General features: G+C 31.0%; 2 protein-coding genes across 6 annotated transcripts; one reads left to right on the top strand and one right to left on the bottom strand.

Moving 5' to 3' along the window:
* The first annotated feature begins 241 nt into the window (after positions 1-241).
* On the top strand, positions 242-3,938 carry LOC114373916 (BTB/POZ domain-containing protein SR1IP1-like). Of its 2 annotated transcripts, none has more exons than XM_028331488.1 (5): positions 242-629; positions 771-870; positions 1,237-1,851; positions 1,964-2,500; positions 3,148-3,938. In XM_028331488.1, exons 1-5 carry the CDS (start codon positions 529-531, stop codon positions 3,679-3,681), a joined length of 1,887 nt encoding a protein of 628 aa, XP_028187289.1. In that variant the 5' UTR covers positions 242-528; the 3' UTR covers positions 3,682-3,938. The 2 variants fall into 2 exon arrangements, with proteins under 2 accessions (XP_028187289.1, XP_028187290.1); XM_028331489.1 differs by having other exon boundaries at positions 244-629; positions 771-840.
* Positions 3,939-5,517: 1,579 nt separating this feature from the next.
* Positions 5,518-8,598, bottom strand: LOC114375226. 4 transcript variants are annotated; one of them, XM_028332998.1, is made up of 6 exons: positions 8,425-8,597; positions 8,146-8,285; positions 7,954-8,010; positions 7,673-7,821; positions 6,363-6,538; positions 5,518-6,278 (listed from the first exon to the last, which is right to left on the bottom strand). In XM_028332998.1, exons 5-6 carry the CDS (start codon positions 6,441-6,443, stop codon positions 5,712-5,714), a joined length of 648 nt encoding a protein of 215 aa, XP_028188799.1. In that variant the 5' UTR covers positions 6,444-6,538; positions 7,673-7,821; positions 7,954-8,010; positions 8,146-8,285; positions 8,425-8,597; the 3' UTR covers positions 5,518-5,711. The 4 variants fall into 4 exon arrangements, with proteins under 4 accessions (XP_028188799.1, XP_028188801.1, XP_028188798.1 ...); XM_028333000.1 differs by having other exon boundaries at positions 6,363-6,521; positions 7,673-8,010; positions 8,425-8,598; XM_028332997.1 differs by having other exon boundaries at positions 7,673-8,010.
* Positions 8,599-18,614: the final 10,016 nt, after the last annotated feature.

Genomic DNA, 18,614 nt, shown 5'->3' with positions numbered 1-18,614 from the left:
TCTCATCCTTTCCACACAAACTCCCTAAGCACACACCACCCACATTCAAGTACATCTTCATGCTTCGAATTTACCCATATTCCTATTTTATAATGTCGATACTACCCCTCATATTCCTTCCTCTACCCTCCAATAGAGTTGCTTTTCTCATTAACAAAAGACCTTGTTTTGGGAATTCACTAGGCTGATCATTTATTGGATTAATTAACGTGGCTTGGAAACTGATTTGAGGTTCAGGTTCTAACTCTATCCTCATTATTCCACAACATTTTTCAAGTTCAGCGTTGAAGTTCTTATTTGAAAAAAAAAAAAAACATAAAAGTTCCCAAGGATAAATAAATACCTCTTATCTAGCCTTCAGTACTCCTTTGCTTGTAGAAAATGTACGAGGAATCAACAAATATAAAAGATTACCTTGAGCCTATGCAATTACTGATTCATTCTATGTTCTTTCTTTTTCTGCTTCACCATCAACTGTAACATAGAAAAAAGCATCGTGCGTGAACTAGAAAGAAATCTGTGTCAGCTATGATGGATCGTGGTCAAGAGAAAACCGTACCTGCTGGCTGTGACTTGTCTCTGAAGAAGAAGGAGCTTCTTTCTAGTGCCATGAAGAGAACAAGTGAATGGTATGCTTCTTGTCCTCTGAATGAAACTAATACTTTGGTGGCTTTTATGTCAAATGTACATAACCTGTTTTTCTTGTGTACGTTGCTACCTTCTGTTGGATAGCATAACTGAAACGCATGAGTTGAACTACTTAATTGCAGGATTTTTTCTCAGGAGATTCCAAGTGATGTCAACGTTCAAGTTGGGGAAGCTTCCTTTTCGTTACATAAGGTAGCGAACCAATTCAAATACGACTCTTTGGTACATATATCAAACTTAATGACTAATATCAGAATAATTCAAGAGCATGGCAACAAACTAATAATTTCTTATTCTTGTTAGTTGTTGTTCAAGCGTTGTAGAGCTCACTGAACTCTTGAATTAATACCGAACTTTTAAAGTCTCTGGCAAGTGTGTTCTTTAACGTGAACATCTTAATCAACTATTTACTTGTTACAAGCCTTTTTTTTTCTATCTCACCTTTTTGCTGTTTGCCTAAAAATTGAACTTGAATTAGGATGCAATAAAAGTATATGAACGCAATATTTTAGTGTATAAAATTGTTATTGTTTCGTTGGCCATCAATCAATATTGAATTCTCTTACACATCTCCTACTGTAATTGCAGTTTCCATTAGTCTCCAAGTGTGGATACATTAGGAAACTCGTCTCAGAATCTAATGACGCAGACGTTTCATTCATTGAACTCCCTGAAGTACCTGGTGGAGCAGAAGCATTTGAACTGGCAGCAAAATTCTGCTACGGGATAAACTTCGACATAAACGTTGAAAACATCGCTACGCTGCGCTGCGTGGCTGAGTATCTTGAGATGACAGAGGACTATTCAGTTGGAAACTTGGTGGGAAGAACCGATGCTTACTTGAATGAAGTGGCACTCAAGACCATTGCAGGTGCTGTGTCTATTTTACATATGTCAGAGAATCTCCTTCCAATAGCAGAGAGAGCAAAGTTGGTGAGTAGATGCATAGATGCCATTGCATTTATAGCATGTAAGGAAAGCCAATTCTGTTCATCTGCAAGAAGTGAGAGTGGTTCTGTGGGAGTGGTGTCTTCCATGGCATCCAACCAGAGACCAGTAGTTGACTGGTGGGCTGAAGATTTGACTGTGCTTAGAATTGACATTTTCCAAAGAGTCATAATTGCAATGATGGCAAGAGGGTTTAAACAGTATGCCATTGGCCCAATTCTAATGCTCTATGCACAGAAATCTCTACGAGGTTTGGTGAGATCTCTCTCTAGAAAGATGGAAATGTTAAAAGTAAATGACTAAATATGATTTTATAGAATCAGTCCTTAACTCTTAGCTCTCCTTTTTTTTTTTTTTTGAGGAACAGGATGTATTCGGAAAGGCAAGGAAGAAGATTGAGCCGCGAGAAGAGCATGAAAAGAGGGTTGTTTTAGAGACAACAGTGAGCCTTTTGCCAAGGGAGAAGAATGCAATGTCAGTAAGCTTTCTTTCTATGCTGCTTCGGGCAGCAATATATCTTGAGACTACAGTTGCTTGCAGGCTTGACTTGGAGAAGAGGATGGCCATGCAGTTAGGACAAGCTGTTTTAGATGATCTTCTCATTCCTTCCTATTCTTTCACTGGGGACACATTGTTTGACGTAGATACGGTGCAGAGGATAATGTCTAATTACCTAGAATCTCAAACGGGGAGCCACTTAGTCTTCAATGCAGATGATGAATACTTTTCTCCTCCACAGAGTGATATGGAGCGGGTTGGAAAACTAATGGAAAACTACATTGCTGAAATAGCCACCGACCGAAATTTACCGGTTCCTAAGTTCACCAGTTTGGCAGAATTAATTCCTGAACAGTCAAGGCCAACAGAAGATGGAATGTATAGAGCCATAGACATCTTTCTTAAGGTGCAGACTACAATCCTTTTTCTATATCAAACTAATCATACCGCAGATTTGATATTTAGTCTTTATATTGTTGATAGCTCTTATTTGAACAACCGAATTAACACACATTTCGTTAACCAAGATTAAATATTCGAGAAATTATATGGTTTGAGACTATCTTGATCTAAGACAATCTCCACATGACAAATAATTGAGTTTTATTAACGTTCTTGTAAATTGAAAAATTTCAGTTTCATGTCACTTAAGATTTAATTTGAGACCATAAACATGTGGTAGTCTAGTACCATTAATAATTTCTCCAAACCTACAGCATATTCTCACAGGCTTCTAGTGTGTTCAAATTAGTCTTATGGAAAGAAATAATCAATTATTTTTTTATAGTGAAAATAAAGTAACAAATAATTCGTTCTACTTTTTCATGGCATCACCATGATTTTGTAGGGTAGAAATTATTCTGTGTGTTATTCAAACACACTATTCATCAAATTGAATTGGCTTTGGATCTAACATTATCATAGTTCGTTTGCTACATTACACAATTGGATTTATGAGAGTATTATCATCAAATTCAAGGACTTAATAGCATTACTATTTTGATATAGAATTTTCTAAACGTGAGTTTATTTTGAATTACTGATGATTCTCAGGCTCATCCTGCTCTAAGTGACATGGACAGAAAGAAAGTTTGCAGCGTGATGGACTGTCAGAAGTTATCGCGAGAGGCATGTGCACATGCTGCTCAAAATGACCGGCTACCTGTCCAAACAGTGGTTCAAGTTCTCTATTATGAACAGCAACGGCTTCGCGATGCCATGAATGGCAGTGGAAGTGGGGAATCTTCGGTTGATTCCAAATTGAACGTATACTCAACTGATCTTCATCCAGTTTCAAATGAGCTCTCCACCTTACGAAGAGAAAATGAAGACCTGAAACTAGAGTTAGTGAAACTGAAAATGAGACTAAAAGAGATTGAAAATTCCACGCTTAAATCAACAGTTAATAGTCCTGTTGTAAGTGCTTCACCTTCTGCTGATAAGCCTCCTTTGCCTCGAAGATCATTCATGAGTTCAGTGTCCAAAAAACTTGGGAGGCTTTCTCCTTTTGTGCGTGCCGATGGTGTCTCGCCTTTTGCCAAAGGTCGCACAAAACCAAATAAGAATCGACGCCACTCCATTTCCTGAGGCCATTGGTAGTTCTTGGTGTGCAGACTAAAGGTTCTTAGATTCAGGGGTTTGGAAATACAGGATTAGTCTTTCCAAGTCTATTGCTTCATTTATGTGATACCATGTAGATTGTATGATTATGATCCTTTGGTGTGAACTATATTGTAAAGTGTGATGAAAAATTAAATATAATTCTAGATTTGGATTGCTGTCTACCTGGTGAATGGCAGTAATATTGCTGTATTACAAGAATAATAAACTAAATTTAACATTGATAGTCCATGCAAGAATCATAATTTTTCCTATCAGTCTTGCATAAATCAGTTAAGAATACTGATACTGGCATTTGTTGGACAAGTCAGGAGTTTTTTTAAGAAAAATTGGTAGAACGGATTTTCATTTTGTAAACATATAGTAACAGCCATATAAAATTCATTATGTACTATTATCTCTGATCAAGGAGAAAAATAGGAACGGAAATCGATTACATTTGGCATCATATTGACAAGGAATCACGATCATTATCCCCCAAAAAAATCTTCAATCAAGGATGTAAATATCACCCAGAGCACTTTCACATTCAAACACGAGATCATAAAATTTAGGTGGGTCAGTTGCTTCTCACAGTGAGATCATGCCTTCCTAAAGATAAATGGACCATAAAATCACTGGAAGAATACAAAATCTGATAACGGCATTTACTACTTGGTGGGGTCTATGTGTAAATTATTTAAGTCCTTGGGGATAAAAAGCCTCCGTAAAGGGAATAGTAGATAATAGTTCAAATGACAGCCTTGCATTGTCGGTGTTGATGTCTAAAGCCTAATCATAATGAAAAGAAAGAGATCATGGTTCAGTTTCAATTCACGAATATTCTAAAGGCATGAAATGCGGTAAGTTAAACATGTTTTGGGACAAACCTTAACAGAACGTGTTGAAAGATGTTTATATTTGGAAGAGAATATGCTGTTCATCTGATGGTAGCCAGGAACTAGATCTCCTACTTCTTGTTGGTTTGTTAGTTCATGAATCATTGCGGAAAACAAAATTAGATTAATGAGAAGAAAATTTGCATACCTACCTAATGTGTTTCCGTAAGCAACAATTCTATTATCACATGTCTCCTATTTGGAATGACCCCTCACCCACAACTAACAGTTTTTTCACCAATCTGCATATGAAACCCGTACAATTGGAGCATGAGCTGAAAAAACCTTGAAATTTTTTTTTTCGTTTCACATTGACAGAAGCATCCTCAGTCACTACGTGTTTGTCTCCTTGAAAACAGGATTGCATGTTTGGTTTTCATTTTGAAGGCCTAAAAGTATGTTCAAAAAGTAAGACTGAAAAATCATGCTGTTTCTTGTTTTGGTTTTTCGTTGAGCCTGATTTTAAACTGGGTTTTGTTATTTTGCCTTAAAACTCAGTTTGAAATGGAAGTAAAAAGACAGTTGTTTTTACAAAATAAATTTGCAAAATGATCGAACTTCATCCAAACTTTAATTCAAACATATACATAAATCAGCTAGCTGTCTGAGTTCAATTGCTTTGGAGATATGCACTGTGAGAAACACCCCACTGTTAGTTAGGATTATAAGTGACAAGGTTAGATACTTACATGAATTTTGTCATTATGGACAGAATACTATCCAGAGTTGCTTTCTTGAAAGGCAGAGTTTCAAGGTGGGAACCTAATTAAATAATTTGATTAATAAAGGAGGATAGCATATATCGCTTTCTTTCAGGCACGGGGCTAACAAAGAACCTAATAACCTCACAGACATCGCTCCATGTTTCATGGTTTCGGAGGTAAAGATTATGATGTAAATCTGAATAGTCACAAGACCAAAGAAATATCAGTCATATGTGATTCCGGAATTATAATTGGTTTGTTTAACCATGAAAACAAGTAACTTCTATACAAGACATCATCATACCTTGTCACACTTGATAGCTACGAAGAAAATTTCACAGAAACATCATTCACAACTCACAAAGTTAGTCTTAATCAGTAATTAAATATACATCACAATGACGTTGTAATATTTTTAGGTCGTGTTCAGATTCAATACTTGAAAAAACCAAGGTGGCTGGTTCAATCTCTCGTCTCTTGATTGTTCTTCAAAATCATAACTGTTTCTAATTCCACTTTGGCACCCTGCGGTTGAATGTGGCACCTGGACAAGGCCAATTAAGCCTCCACTTAATTCTTCTACAGTTGAATAACTGCTATGATGGGTCTTCAATCTTGTCTTGTTTATAAGGCAAGATCCAGTAGAAGAAGAAGACAAGCTATGTGCCGAATCTGAAGTCAGTGGTGTCTCCACTATTTTACGTTTGTAACTTGAAGGGCCTAGTGTCAGCTCAATCTCAGTCTCATTTGTAATCTCTAGAACTCCATCGCTGTCAGATTCTGCATTGTCCTCCTTAGCAGGACTTTCAAGATCAAAGTTCAATATAGGATTTTTCTGTGCACCATTATGACTACCATTTTGAGTTAAACTAATCACATTTTTTAAGTTCCATCCTCGTTGGTTTACTTCAATACCACTTCTGGCTTCCATATTTTTCATCAATATCTTCTGAATCCGATACAAACGATGAAGTTCGTACACCTGTAACCATTCTCAGGGCACTCAAGACTCTATTGACACTGACGGAAGAAATTTGGCTCAAAAGGACAGAAAGAGATTTAGTACCTGCTCTTTGAAAGTGTCTTGGTGTTTTAGCATGGTCATCCTCATGTATTCTTTGTCGCAAGGCCTAATAAGCTTCTCCATCGGAGATCAGTTCAGCTTCTGTACCTTAACTTCTTTTGTTGGGATGTTCAGACATGCATTTTTATGGTATCACTCCACCTGCATATTAGTTACCACTGTTTCAAAAATGTTTGACATCAGCTTCAGTTGCTTATCTCCTTCCAAGATTTTGGACCACAATTAAATGAAATGAACTCTCAAAAACAACAACAAAAAGAAGAAAAAAAAAATCTTTGGATACCTTTATTTTGTCGAATTTTCCTATCATAATAACTTTCTAGACATGATGTCATTATTCACATTATCCTTCATGCAGTATTTCTATTTAATGCATAATCAATGCAATGTTTTCTCTTCTTTGCATACGCCCATTTTAAAAATTATTAATGTAATATCATTAGAGTTTTGGGCTACCAACATGTTATAGGATGGTTAACAAATTATCATGTTTCTTAAGTAGGCGAATAGAGTTTGATCACCTGGCCCGTGATTCTATTGAAAGAAGTTAATCTCTTGAATAAATATACTTCAACAAATTAATTCCTGACTCCCCGTAGAAGGATACTGAGTTTTTTTTTTTTCTTAAAAAAGAGTCATGACCCACAGAAACCTATTCACTTGACATTTTAGCCCAAGCACTCACTTCCTTTCTCATTTATCTTGGTACCTGCTACCAACATTAAATTTCTGTCTCTTTTCATACTTGTATTTTTTTTTCTTTATTAAATCTTTTCTAGACAATTAGCTTCTATTACTCTAGAAGTTTTAAAAAATGAAGTAATTCCCGCAATTCTTTTGTTTAGCAAATAACAACTGATTTTTTTATATTATGAATTAAGGTTGACGGCTTATGCCTCGCATGATGCCAAACCATATCCCTCGTATATTAGACACCAAACTTAATCTTTTAAGCGACTTTTCACGGGGAGCTTGTCATATACCCAGGCTCCAATCTAACGTTACAACCTGACTTATAAAGTATCACATCAATGACATGATATCCAATTCTAAAGTCTAAACAAAATTAACATTCGCATGCTCATTGAAGTTATGCAAATGTCAAAAACTCAATGACTTTATAAAGCAAAGGCTTTGCAAGCAGGTGAAATTTTAAAATAATGCAACAGAACTTCTATCATGAGCATTGGGTTAATTGATTTTATGAGAGCCTTCCCCTAATTAACAGACACAAATTAAATTCACTGAACTCCAACACAAAAAGCTGTAAGAAATAGAATCTAGCTTCTGACCTGTGAAAATGAACCGAAAGATACCATAATGCTTTCCGTCCTGTACAAGAAGACAACAAAAAAGAAATCTCTCAAGCAAAGGCAAGAAGATCCTCCTTTCGCCACAACTTCAGAGACAACCTTGTTTGTTTGACAAACACTCTGCTACTCTGTTCTCACACTCCCACATCAGAATCGTCAGTATATACTACTATATATACTGTTGGAGATTAAATAGTATTAAATATAATAATACAACTGAACCGTTGTAGAATTTAAGATTCTCTCTCAAAGACACTCACGGAAACCAAAGTGCTATTTGCATGAGGTTTGAGGCATGCCAAACAAAGCCCAATTAACTGTCAGGAAAAGAAGAAATAATTCATTATATAGTACTATTAGTTTTGATAATTGTTTAGGATCACAATGCATTGGTTTACACGAGACAAATCATCAATAGAACAGTTTAGTCTGCTGAGGTGAATCACATGAACCTTAGTTTCTGTGTCTCAGATCTCAATTTTAGTAGCAGTAAACAAATTACAATTGAAGGGTGCTGCTTATACGAAAGAACTTGGGTGGCATGGCATCTCCTTTGCCGCTGACAAGTTTATCCTGACCGATTAATTGGTGCCTATTTAAAAAAAGAAAAAGAAAAAGAAAAGACAAGCAACAAATGATAGGTTTATCGTATCAATAACAATAATTCATTCTATATATTTCCATTACATTGGTAAGCAAGAGAGAATCAACAATTATGAAATGTTTTGTACCTGCACTCACTATATGTAAGATAGGTGGTGCAATATGGTGTTTGACAGGATTTTAGCATGACTCGGCACAAAGACCCAGCGCAATGATTGTAGACATTAATTGGCCATGTGTGTGGTGTGGTAAGTTGATGTTTATAAAACAACTTGCATGCATCCCATGGGAATATATGGGTACAATGGTAATGAAAAATACAGATGAGATACATGTATGTATGTTCGCTCTTATCGAGGTGAGCACATGCTTGTTAGGTTGGGCCTCTCTCTTTTTAGAATGTGAATTATACAGTACAAAGGTTAGAAAAAAAAGTTCGGGAAATTGAGAGAGATGGGCATGGAATGGAAGCACGCGTTGCCGGGGCAGAAAGGTGCATTTGTATTGGGCAGTGGGTCCTATGCTATGGGTGTGCTAAAGGGAAAAGCCAGAGTTGCACGGGCTTATGCTATTGTTTTGGTCCCACTTGAATTGGATATTTGATGAACTATGAAGAACCCAGAGAAAAATAGTATGTAAAAAGCAAAATCGAGGGGGAAGTATGGTAATGCTGATGCCAAAGCTTGTTTGTAAATTAAATTAACCGATTTTACACTTTACAGTCCTACTTTTGCTTATATCATGCTATTTATCACTTTTATTGTCTTTCTTTTTTATGCCTCTTTTTTTTTCCAGGTACATATATATTCCTGAGCAGTGTGACACTATTTTTATTCCTAATTAAAAATGTCCCAAACATTTACTCTTGTCTCACATTTTGTATATATTAAGTAGTTATTGTTATTGGGATGGATCTTTAAATGGTAAATAATGAAGATGTAAAAAGGAAATTGTGCAGATACTGCAAAACGTGTCCTAGACTAGATAAACACTTTCTAAAAATAATAATATTAATAATTCGCCTTCATGATAACACACTTAAAATCACTTGAATTGGCCTAGTGGTAGAAGTGGGTTAATAAGCAATTAAGCATGATGTTATAGGTTTTAACTTCACTGCAACCATTATATATCAATATGTATATGTATTGTTAATATTAACAATTGTATGTGGTTAACTAATTAAAAATTAATTTTAGTGTGACATTTAGGATAATTATTATCAGAATTAATAAACTTATGATTAGTGTTTGGATAACAAGATAAAACTATTTTACATTGTTAATAAATACATTTTTTCTCCATAAGAAAACACTGATGATCCAAATGACAATTTTTACTTCTATCCAAGTTCACAAATTAAGAAAAATGAAACTAAATTTTAATTATTAATTTTACAGATTATTCTTATTTAATTTTTTTAACGAAGTGTCCTACTTACACGGCATCTGTTATCCACTTTACTGAAATACAAGGATAAAGCTAAAACAATAAAATTAATATATTATTGATTTGTGAGAAAATTATTGACTCATTGTAAAGGATTTTTTTAATGTAATTAACACTCAAAATGAATTCAAGGGGTATTAGGTTTCAAAATATTATGAAAAAAATAGTAGCAGTCGACGAGCCAAATTTATCAAAAAGATAAAGGAAAAAGCTGAGAAAACTATCATGAAATTAAAATAAATCTCAAATAGAAAAACAAAGCCCACATTGCTGACTATTCCATTTGCATGGGTCTTGGATTCAAAAATAGAAACAGATTTTAAATTCGGGCCCATTAGTTACAGAACCTGAAATTACTAAAAGGTTCGCACAAAGCAAACACCTAGCGAAACGGCATACTGGTTCTGGTTATTGTTTTGTCTTGTCCACTTAGCCAATTCCAGCATCTTTTCATTTTTTTTACTCCCTGGATCTACTTGATATGAACATGAGGATCTAACAGTTTAATAGTAGTTGTTATTAATTGTTATATATATATATATATGGTTTTTACTTTTAACAATATTGTTTTTTTTTTTCAAATTTCAAATCCTTTTATGACACTTTAGCACTGTCAAAAAAAATTATAGCAGATTAGAACTTCTAAAAGACATCTTAAACTAACAATATTTTATTACATGACTACATCAAACTAATAACTCACATAGAAGTCACATGAGTGCCACGGTACCACCTTATCTCTTAATAGATATGTTTGATGGGAGGGACCAAACCTATGACTAACATAGTTAAAGGATTAAGATTGCTTAAAAAATTGATAAGGATTTAGAAGTAAATTTTGTGAAAAGATTAAGGATTAAGATTGGTGTAAAAAATATTGAAGGACTAAATGAATTACTTAAAAATATGAGAGACTACAAATATATTTTATTGAAGGGATTATATGTGGATGTCATATTCTACTAGTTGATAATGTGAAAATTCATATGGTTATCAATATGACTATTATGTCATATAAAAACTATAATTGTCTTTTTTTATTATTTAGAAACTAAAACTAAAATTAAAAAAAATTAGGGACAAAGAAACATATTAAACTCTAAATATAATTTTTTAAAACTTTTTTTACTCTATTATTAAAATAGTCTAGCTCAATTATTTGAATAACGTAAATTATTGTAAATCCTCTCATCCTTGAATTTGATTCTTAAAAAAATTCACTTTATTTAATTAATTTTTAATGATAAGAAATAGAAATTTTTAACATTATTATTGTAAGTAAAAATAAATAATTAAAACAAAATAAAATATAAAAACTTTTATTGATATAAGGCACAAAATTTTAAATAATTATATATCTGTTCTTATAATATTCTGCTTCTTTTTTCGCAGGATATTAGCTTTGAAGTGTATAAATGATTATTGACATAATCACTTTCCCTAACCCAACCATTAATCCAAGACTAATTATGATTATATATTTGTTCATTACACTCTCCAGCTCCAAAGTCCTTGCATCTTGGGCCTTGGCATCTTCTATACTAGTTCCATTAACGTCAATCATCACTCAATAAGTGTTCCAACTTTAATGCAGTTATTTGGCAAGTCACTCTCAAGGTCACGTCTTTTATTTGGCAACTCACACTTCACATGCAGATAATTGTTGATTTCTTTTTACCAGTAAATGTCCAAATTAATAAAACAAAAGAGACACTTCGTTTTTAAAGAAAATATAATAATTACTTAATGCTAAACCTTTCATTTGATTGAATTAATATTTCCAGAAATTAGTATAGGTTACTAATGATATAATAACTACAATTTTTCTGTGTAAAAAAATAATATAATTTTATGTATCTCAATAAAAATATTTTTTTTCTTAACTAATGTCTTAAGGGATATAGATAAAAAAATAATTAATACTATTTTAAAAAACTAAAATAATAATTATTTAAAGATATTTATTTTTTCTCTTTCAGCGTAATTATAATGGAACATGGTAAGTAGTATTTATCAACAAATTACCTTATTGATTGTTTTTATACTATTTTTTTATAGTACCATGAAATTGGATCTCAATTAATCTTAGTTTTATATTACTACTATAAGAGAAAATGACCGATTGAATCGGCCAATCCCCATTCGGTTGCTGAAGACTTTTTTTCCAGCAGAGACGGATCTATGTGCATGATAATTGATAGCCCAGACGTCACAAACTTTCAAGAATATTTTTTTATAATAATGGCATCGTGTTTATTATATAATATTATCCCATTACTGTTTACTCAACTTTATCAAGTCACTAAAATAATTGTAATCTATGTAAATACTTTCACTAATAATAACAAAGTGTTTAATATAATTGAAATATCTTAATCTTTAATTCCATTGTGCCAAGGAGACTAGGATGCGTGCCCTTTCTTATTAAGGCATTATAATTTTATACTATCAAATAATTATACAAATCCTGCAGGTGTGATATAATCATTTTATATTTCAATAATCATTATATTTACTATAAATTCATTTAGTTACATTACATGTAATTCATAAAAGAAATTTTCCTTTATTCTTAGAAAAATATCTGAATGTACGTATTGTCAATTTAGTATATATTTAAATTAGTATATGTTAAAAACCTGTTACTTTTAATTTGTAACTTTTTAAAAGAATAAAAATAGTTTTTTTTCTTAGAAAAAAAAATTGAAACATATACACACTCAATGTGTGCGTCTCTCTGAGTGTGTATATATTATATGCATTATTAGAAGAAGAAATATTATTAGCAAGGGGAGACTAGGGATTTTTTCTTAAAAAAAGAAAAAAGAAAAACCAACACAAAAAGTTTGTTGCTGCAAGCTAGACAACGACAATTAAAAGAGATGAAAGCAAAAGCACTATCGAAAAATTTCCAAGAAACCGAAAAGTTAGATCTTCGTACGAGCAAAAGTTGCCCCACAACGGATAAGAACTGGACAACAAAAACAACGGACTCCACTTGAGCAGCCATGTTTGAGGGATAAAGGAAGTAAAAGAGGTGGAAAAGTCATAAATGGAGTTAAGAATAATATTACGTGCATGAACACCCATTAATTATGCAGGTTGGTGCCCATAGTAAGAAGGCCATGATAATTTAATTGCATTTTTGAATCTCAATTACCACAATCAATGGGGCAATGTAGGGAACAGGATGCACAATCTGCTTTAATTTAATTCGTCGCGTTTTATATGTACCGCATCACCAGCAATATCCTTTTATTTTCTATTTAAAAGGAGGATTTTTGTCAATTAATAGTTAAGAATATTCATTAAAGAATTAAAAAAATAAAATTCAAAGTAAAGTGTAAAATTAAAGCATGTTCTTAATTATAGGAAATTTAATAAAATATAATTATTAATTATTTTAAAATACTTGTCATAATTTTGTTTTATTTTTAATAGCTATCTTAAAAATTATACTTGCCATAATTTTTAATTGATTGATAATATATATATTTTACACTAATAACAGGGTATATAATCTAAATTAATTGTATACGAAAATTATAAAGAGAGAGATATATTTTAAACTTCAGAAGATATATCCTTAATCATGTTTTTTTTTTTATTGGTAGTGGGGTTGTCATGTGCAATATTCTCCGTCTGGCCATAGTCAACAGTTTGGATGCATGACTGCATAAGCCTAATCATATGGAAAGTGAATCCTCTGAAATCATTATATGCATCTTAATTTGGATCTGCATTTGCATTCGCTTCTGCGTTTTTTTTTTTTTGTTCTGCATTAAGTCCATTTCACGTAAAAAATCTAGAAAAAAGTTAAGAACGTACGCGTGTCCATACACTATAATAATCCCACGGTCACTTGTTTTTGAAATTTATAAACCTTTTTTATTCTGTAAAAGTAATTCATTTCAACTATCATGATCAGGTGCGCGCAGTTGAACAATTAAACAGCAGACGACCGTTGTTACCTATCCAAAAGGTTCTATGATGATAAGAATATCCACCGACAATGTTATCGATGCTAATTTGATCATTTGTCGCTATTATAGGAGTAACAAACCCTTTAACTTTTTGGGTGCAAATGAAGGACCATTTTAGTGTTTTACCCTACAAAATTAAGCCCCTCGACAATGTAGCTCACTTCCCCACATCTAGTCCCTCCACTCCCACACACAGATAAATGGGTTAATTATAATTAACTGCACGATGATGATCAAAATTAAAAAATAAAAAACGAAAACCTGACTTTTTGATATATGGATGAAAAGAAATATAGCATGAGCTAAATGGTCATATTATACCTCATTCAATCATAAATTATCATTTTATATAACTTTTAAAATAATTACTATAAAAATCAATAATTTTATCATATATAATAAATTGAATAAATATTTGTATAATCCTTTTTCACAAATAACAATGATGCAATACAATAAAAAAAAAGTTTGGTAAAAAAAACACAAAAATAATGTAGATGAAAAAACTTTTTACATTATATATCATCCAGAAATGGATTCAGAAATCTGTTGTAGGAGTAGGAAATTTTAATAAACATTTAATCATAATAGTTAAATACCTATTCCCTCCCATTTTATTTGACTTTTCAGTAAATAAAAAAATAGTATTCCATTTTAAGTGTATTTTGTAACATCAATAAAACGTTACGTTTTTCTTACTATATCCTTAACCATTTATATTGTGAAATTAGAAAGAATCTAATTTATATATATATATATATATATATATATATATATATATATATATATATTAGAAAAGTTTATAATATTTAAAATATATTTTTATATAAGTCAAACAAAAAGAGCTGAGAGAATCAGATATAAATACATGTAATGTTAAAAAAATAATCATGTAATGCAACACAAGAGTGACATCTAGGGACTAGGGTCGATATTTTACCCAGGACCAATGTTGATTAAACTAATTCCACAGCAAGTAATAAAATTCATTTTAATTAAGCATAATATTTTTTATGATCATCCAATAATACTAATAGAGTTAACTTTTTAAAAATGTCCGTGACATTAAAAAAAAATAGTAATGGAAAGAATAATTTATACGTCTATTGAGTTATATGAACAGTCAATGGTGTTACACTAGGTATTGGATTTAAATAGAACTCAAAACAAATGGTATTTTTGGGTTAAAACGAGAAGGGAAAAAAATAATGGGCGCTACTATTTGCACTCTTCTTTTCAATGTACACCTTTGTATTTTGACTAAAATCCAGAGAGGCACGGTTACAGATTTTTTTTGCAAAATGTAATCCAAAAACTGAAAAAATAAATTTAAACCGAAAAGGAACAGTTTTATTTTTTATGGACAATAGTTTGTTAGTTTTTATTAGAAAAAAATAATTACACTTAATACTTTGCTTGATAAGGGTGTTTAAATACAAATTGATCTAAATATAAACCGAAAATCGCTAAAAAAAACTAAAAACAAAACCAAATTGATTTTTTTTTATTTGTTTGTATGTTTTTGTCCTCAAACCAATTGATTTGTGATTTGTATTTTTGAAATCAAATAAAAAAAAATACTTATAATTAATTTAGTGTTATATGTTTTATATATATACCACTTGAGTTACATAATGTTTTAATTATTATGTATACGAAGTTTATATAATGTTTATCATTTTCTTTTCAAATGATTTTTTTAAGAAATATTTGGTTTAAAATGGATAAAAATTTATTAGATTTTTATTGTAAAAAAATTAATATATTAATAAATTTCATAGATTGTCATTAATAATTTTTTATGTAATTTAATTTAAAAGATAAAAAGAAAGTATATAAATTTGAGTGAAACAATATTTTTGTAAAAATAACAAAAAAATTAAACTGAATCAGATTTGATTCATATTTTATTTTAAATAAAAATTAAATCAAATATATTTTTTTAAATTTGGTTTGGGTAACTTTTGGATAAAAAAATTAAATCAAATTGAGTCACAAACACTCTTCTAAGTGTGATAAGAGAGATATAATAGATGAAAATAAAACAGATATAATTAGAGATAAAAAAAATATAGTAAAAATAAAATAAAATATTTAGTTGATTGATTTAACTGAAAAGGCAACAAACCGACTAAAAATAAAAATTAAGTAAAATTATTTGATAAAAAATATCCACTAAAGATGAAAAGTAATAATTTGTTATTCAAAGTCATTGTTTTTTATTGCTTATTCAATAAATTTTTAATTAATTTATTTATGCAAACTAATCGTTTTATATTAGTAGCACGGTATAAAAGTGCATGCTCACATTGTTAATGTGCTATTACCGACGAACTTTGTTTTATCCTCCCTCTGATATCTAAAAGAAAAAGAACTTTGTTGTATATGAAATGTCTTGTTATAGATAGTCAAAGTTGTCGATAAAATAATTTTGAAAAAAAAAACCAACAATCTATTAACCTAATTGTTCACATGTATTGATGAAAAGGTCCATTTTTTAATCAAAATGATGTATTTTTTTCATAAATTATCAAAATAGATAGATCTTAAAAAAAGTTATAAAAATGGATAAATTATTTTTTAAAAGACGATTTTAACACGAAAAAATCGTACTTCCAAACAGTTTCACTTTCTTACTTTTTGTTTTCTAATAAAAAACAAACAAATATCCATTTTATGACTGCTTTTTAACTGACACAATTTAAAAAAAAAACCAGAAAAGTAAAATTTTCTTTTTTGAAAAAGTAAAATTATTTTTTAACCGTCACAAAGACCATATAACTATTTTTGTATTTTTTTTATATTTAAAATATAGCCCTATTGATAATTTATGAAAAAAGCTGCACAATTTTCATACAAAAAGCCAACATGGCCACTGATAGATTTTGAGCCATTGATCCTGACAAGTTAAATTGTACTGTATTAAGTACTACTAGCTCACAAACGACATTTACTGACAACTGGTTGACCGTTGAAAATATTTGGTTAATAAGTAATAACAACTCACTTTTTTTTTTTTTAAGGAATGTCAAATTTCAATCAAAATAAAAAAATGCCAAAATCTCTCCTTTTAAAATCATAATAGATAGGTTAAAATCTTTCAATTTTTGGACTTGAATTTTTTTTTAAAATATTTTATATTTCAAATTCATCACAAATCTCCAAATATTTAGATAAAAATAATAATTTGATACTTAAGTTAATTAATTACGACTCACTTAAGGAATTTATACTAAATATATATTTTTAAAATCTGATCAAACATAAATAAAGTACCAATCCACACTGGTTTTAGTTTAAATTAAGACCTAATCACACTTATTCACACCACTTCAAGTATATATCCAATACTCAAATCTATATCTAATCAATTCATCGGCCGATCCAGGTCTACAACCCTACTCAAATGCTCAACAACAGATTTTAAATTTTAAGGCAGCACAAGATATTACTATCCAATAATCGAAATAATAGTAGAAAAGAGGGAAAGTATATCCAACAAAAAAATTGACATTACATACAGTATAAGGTACCCGTGTCTCAACAGTCGAACTAAACTTCTGCTAGCAACAGAATAACTTTCAAACAAAGATAAAATGTTAAATTTTTTTATAAGAGTAAAGTTTCCTGTATCATTATTCATCTGTGATGTACATATGTATACGTGTGTGGTGGTTCTCCTACTCAAAACACACATTATCCGCTGCAAGGCGAGGTCTGTTAATTTTTTTAATTTATGAAGATCGGAAATATTCACGGATTGCCTCACGTTCTTGACGCGTCACACAAATTTTCTAAATAATCATTTTTTAAAAATTTTCCCCTCAATAAAAAAAGTTGTCCTTCTGGTTTACTGCTTTTCCCACCAGCAGCAACCTCAAATAAAATTTTCTAGTTCTTTGTTAAAAGTATATTTCAACGGCACTTTATTGGACTACTGCTCAGTATTTGAATTAAAGCTTATGAACTTAATAGTAGATAAATTTAATATTATAAAGTTGATTTGAATTAAAAATATAAATTAACAAAGTAATTTATATTTCAGAGCACGTATTATTTTTTTAACATAATGAATATTATTTATAAAATACTAATAAAAATGATTTTAGACGTATAATTACAAAAATAATATGACTTTTCTTATTTAAATATTAATAAAATAAATATTAAGTTAAAAATATGACTTTCCTTATTATTATTAAAGATAATAACGATGTGACGAAATTCTATCCTTAGTAAAGGCAACAAAACGTTAATTACTTACAGATGCAAGTTTGGATTTAAATTTGATTTTGTCTTTAACAATGGAAGTCACATTAGAATTATATACTTACTCATTATGTTATGGAATTTTAGCATTGGTGGTAGTTTTCATGTAGCGAATGAGTCAAGGAATGTGGAAGCAAACATATAGGACCCCAAAGCAACCAAACTGGCTAACACACTTTATTTCTGCTACCTGAGGAGGGCAAGGAAAGCAAGCTTAACGTGAATGCCACTCCACATTCTTGGTGTGCTAAATGTTAGCAGCCCCTGCTCACTCACTTTTCTTGGTATACTCTGCTCTCACTTTACCAACTTTGGTCCACAAAATTTTAGAATTTGGGAATTTAGGATTCGAACCAGGTCCCTCCCTGGTCTAAATGCAATTTTACGCAAAGCAATTTAATTTCACTTGGACAAAACTATATAATTGAGATGAAGGCGGACACAGAACAGAACCGAACCAACCTCACTACTAGTGTCGGTCTCTTTCTTTTTGGCCATAATTAATAATGTCACTTTCAAAGTGCATCAGCATCATTCTTCTATTATTATTCAAGATTAACTTTCTTGCTGTAAAAATAGTTTAAAAGATTCTAATACAACTGGCTCGTGACCCCGAC

Source organism: Glycine soja, chromosome 11 (genome assembly GCF_004193775.1).
Source record: "Glycine soja cultivar W05 chromosome 11, ASM419377v2, whole genome shotgun sequence".
NCBI lineage: Eukaryota > Viridiplantae > Streptophyta > Magnoliopsida > Fabales > Fabaceae > Glycine > Glycine soja.
Note: the sequence above shows the minus strand (reverse complement) of the source record. Positions and strands in the feature narration are given on the sequence as shown.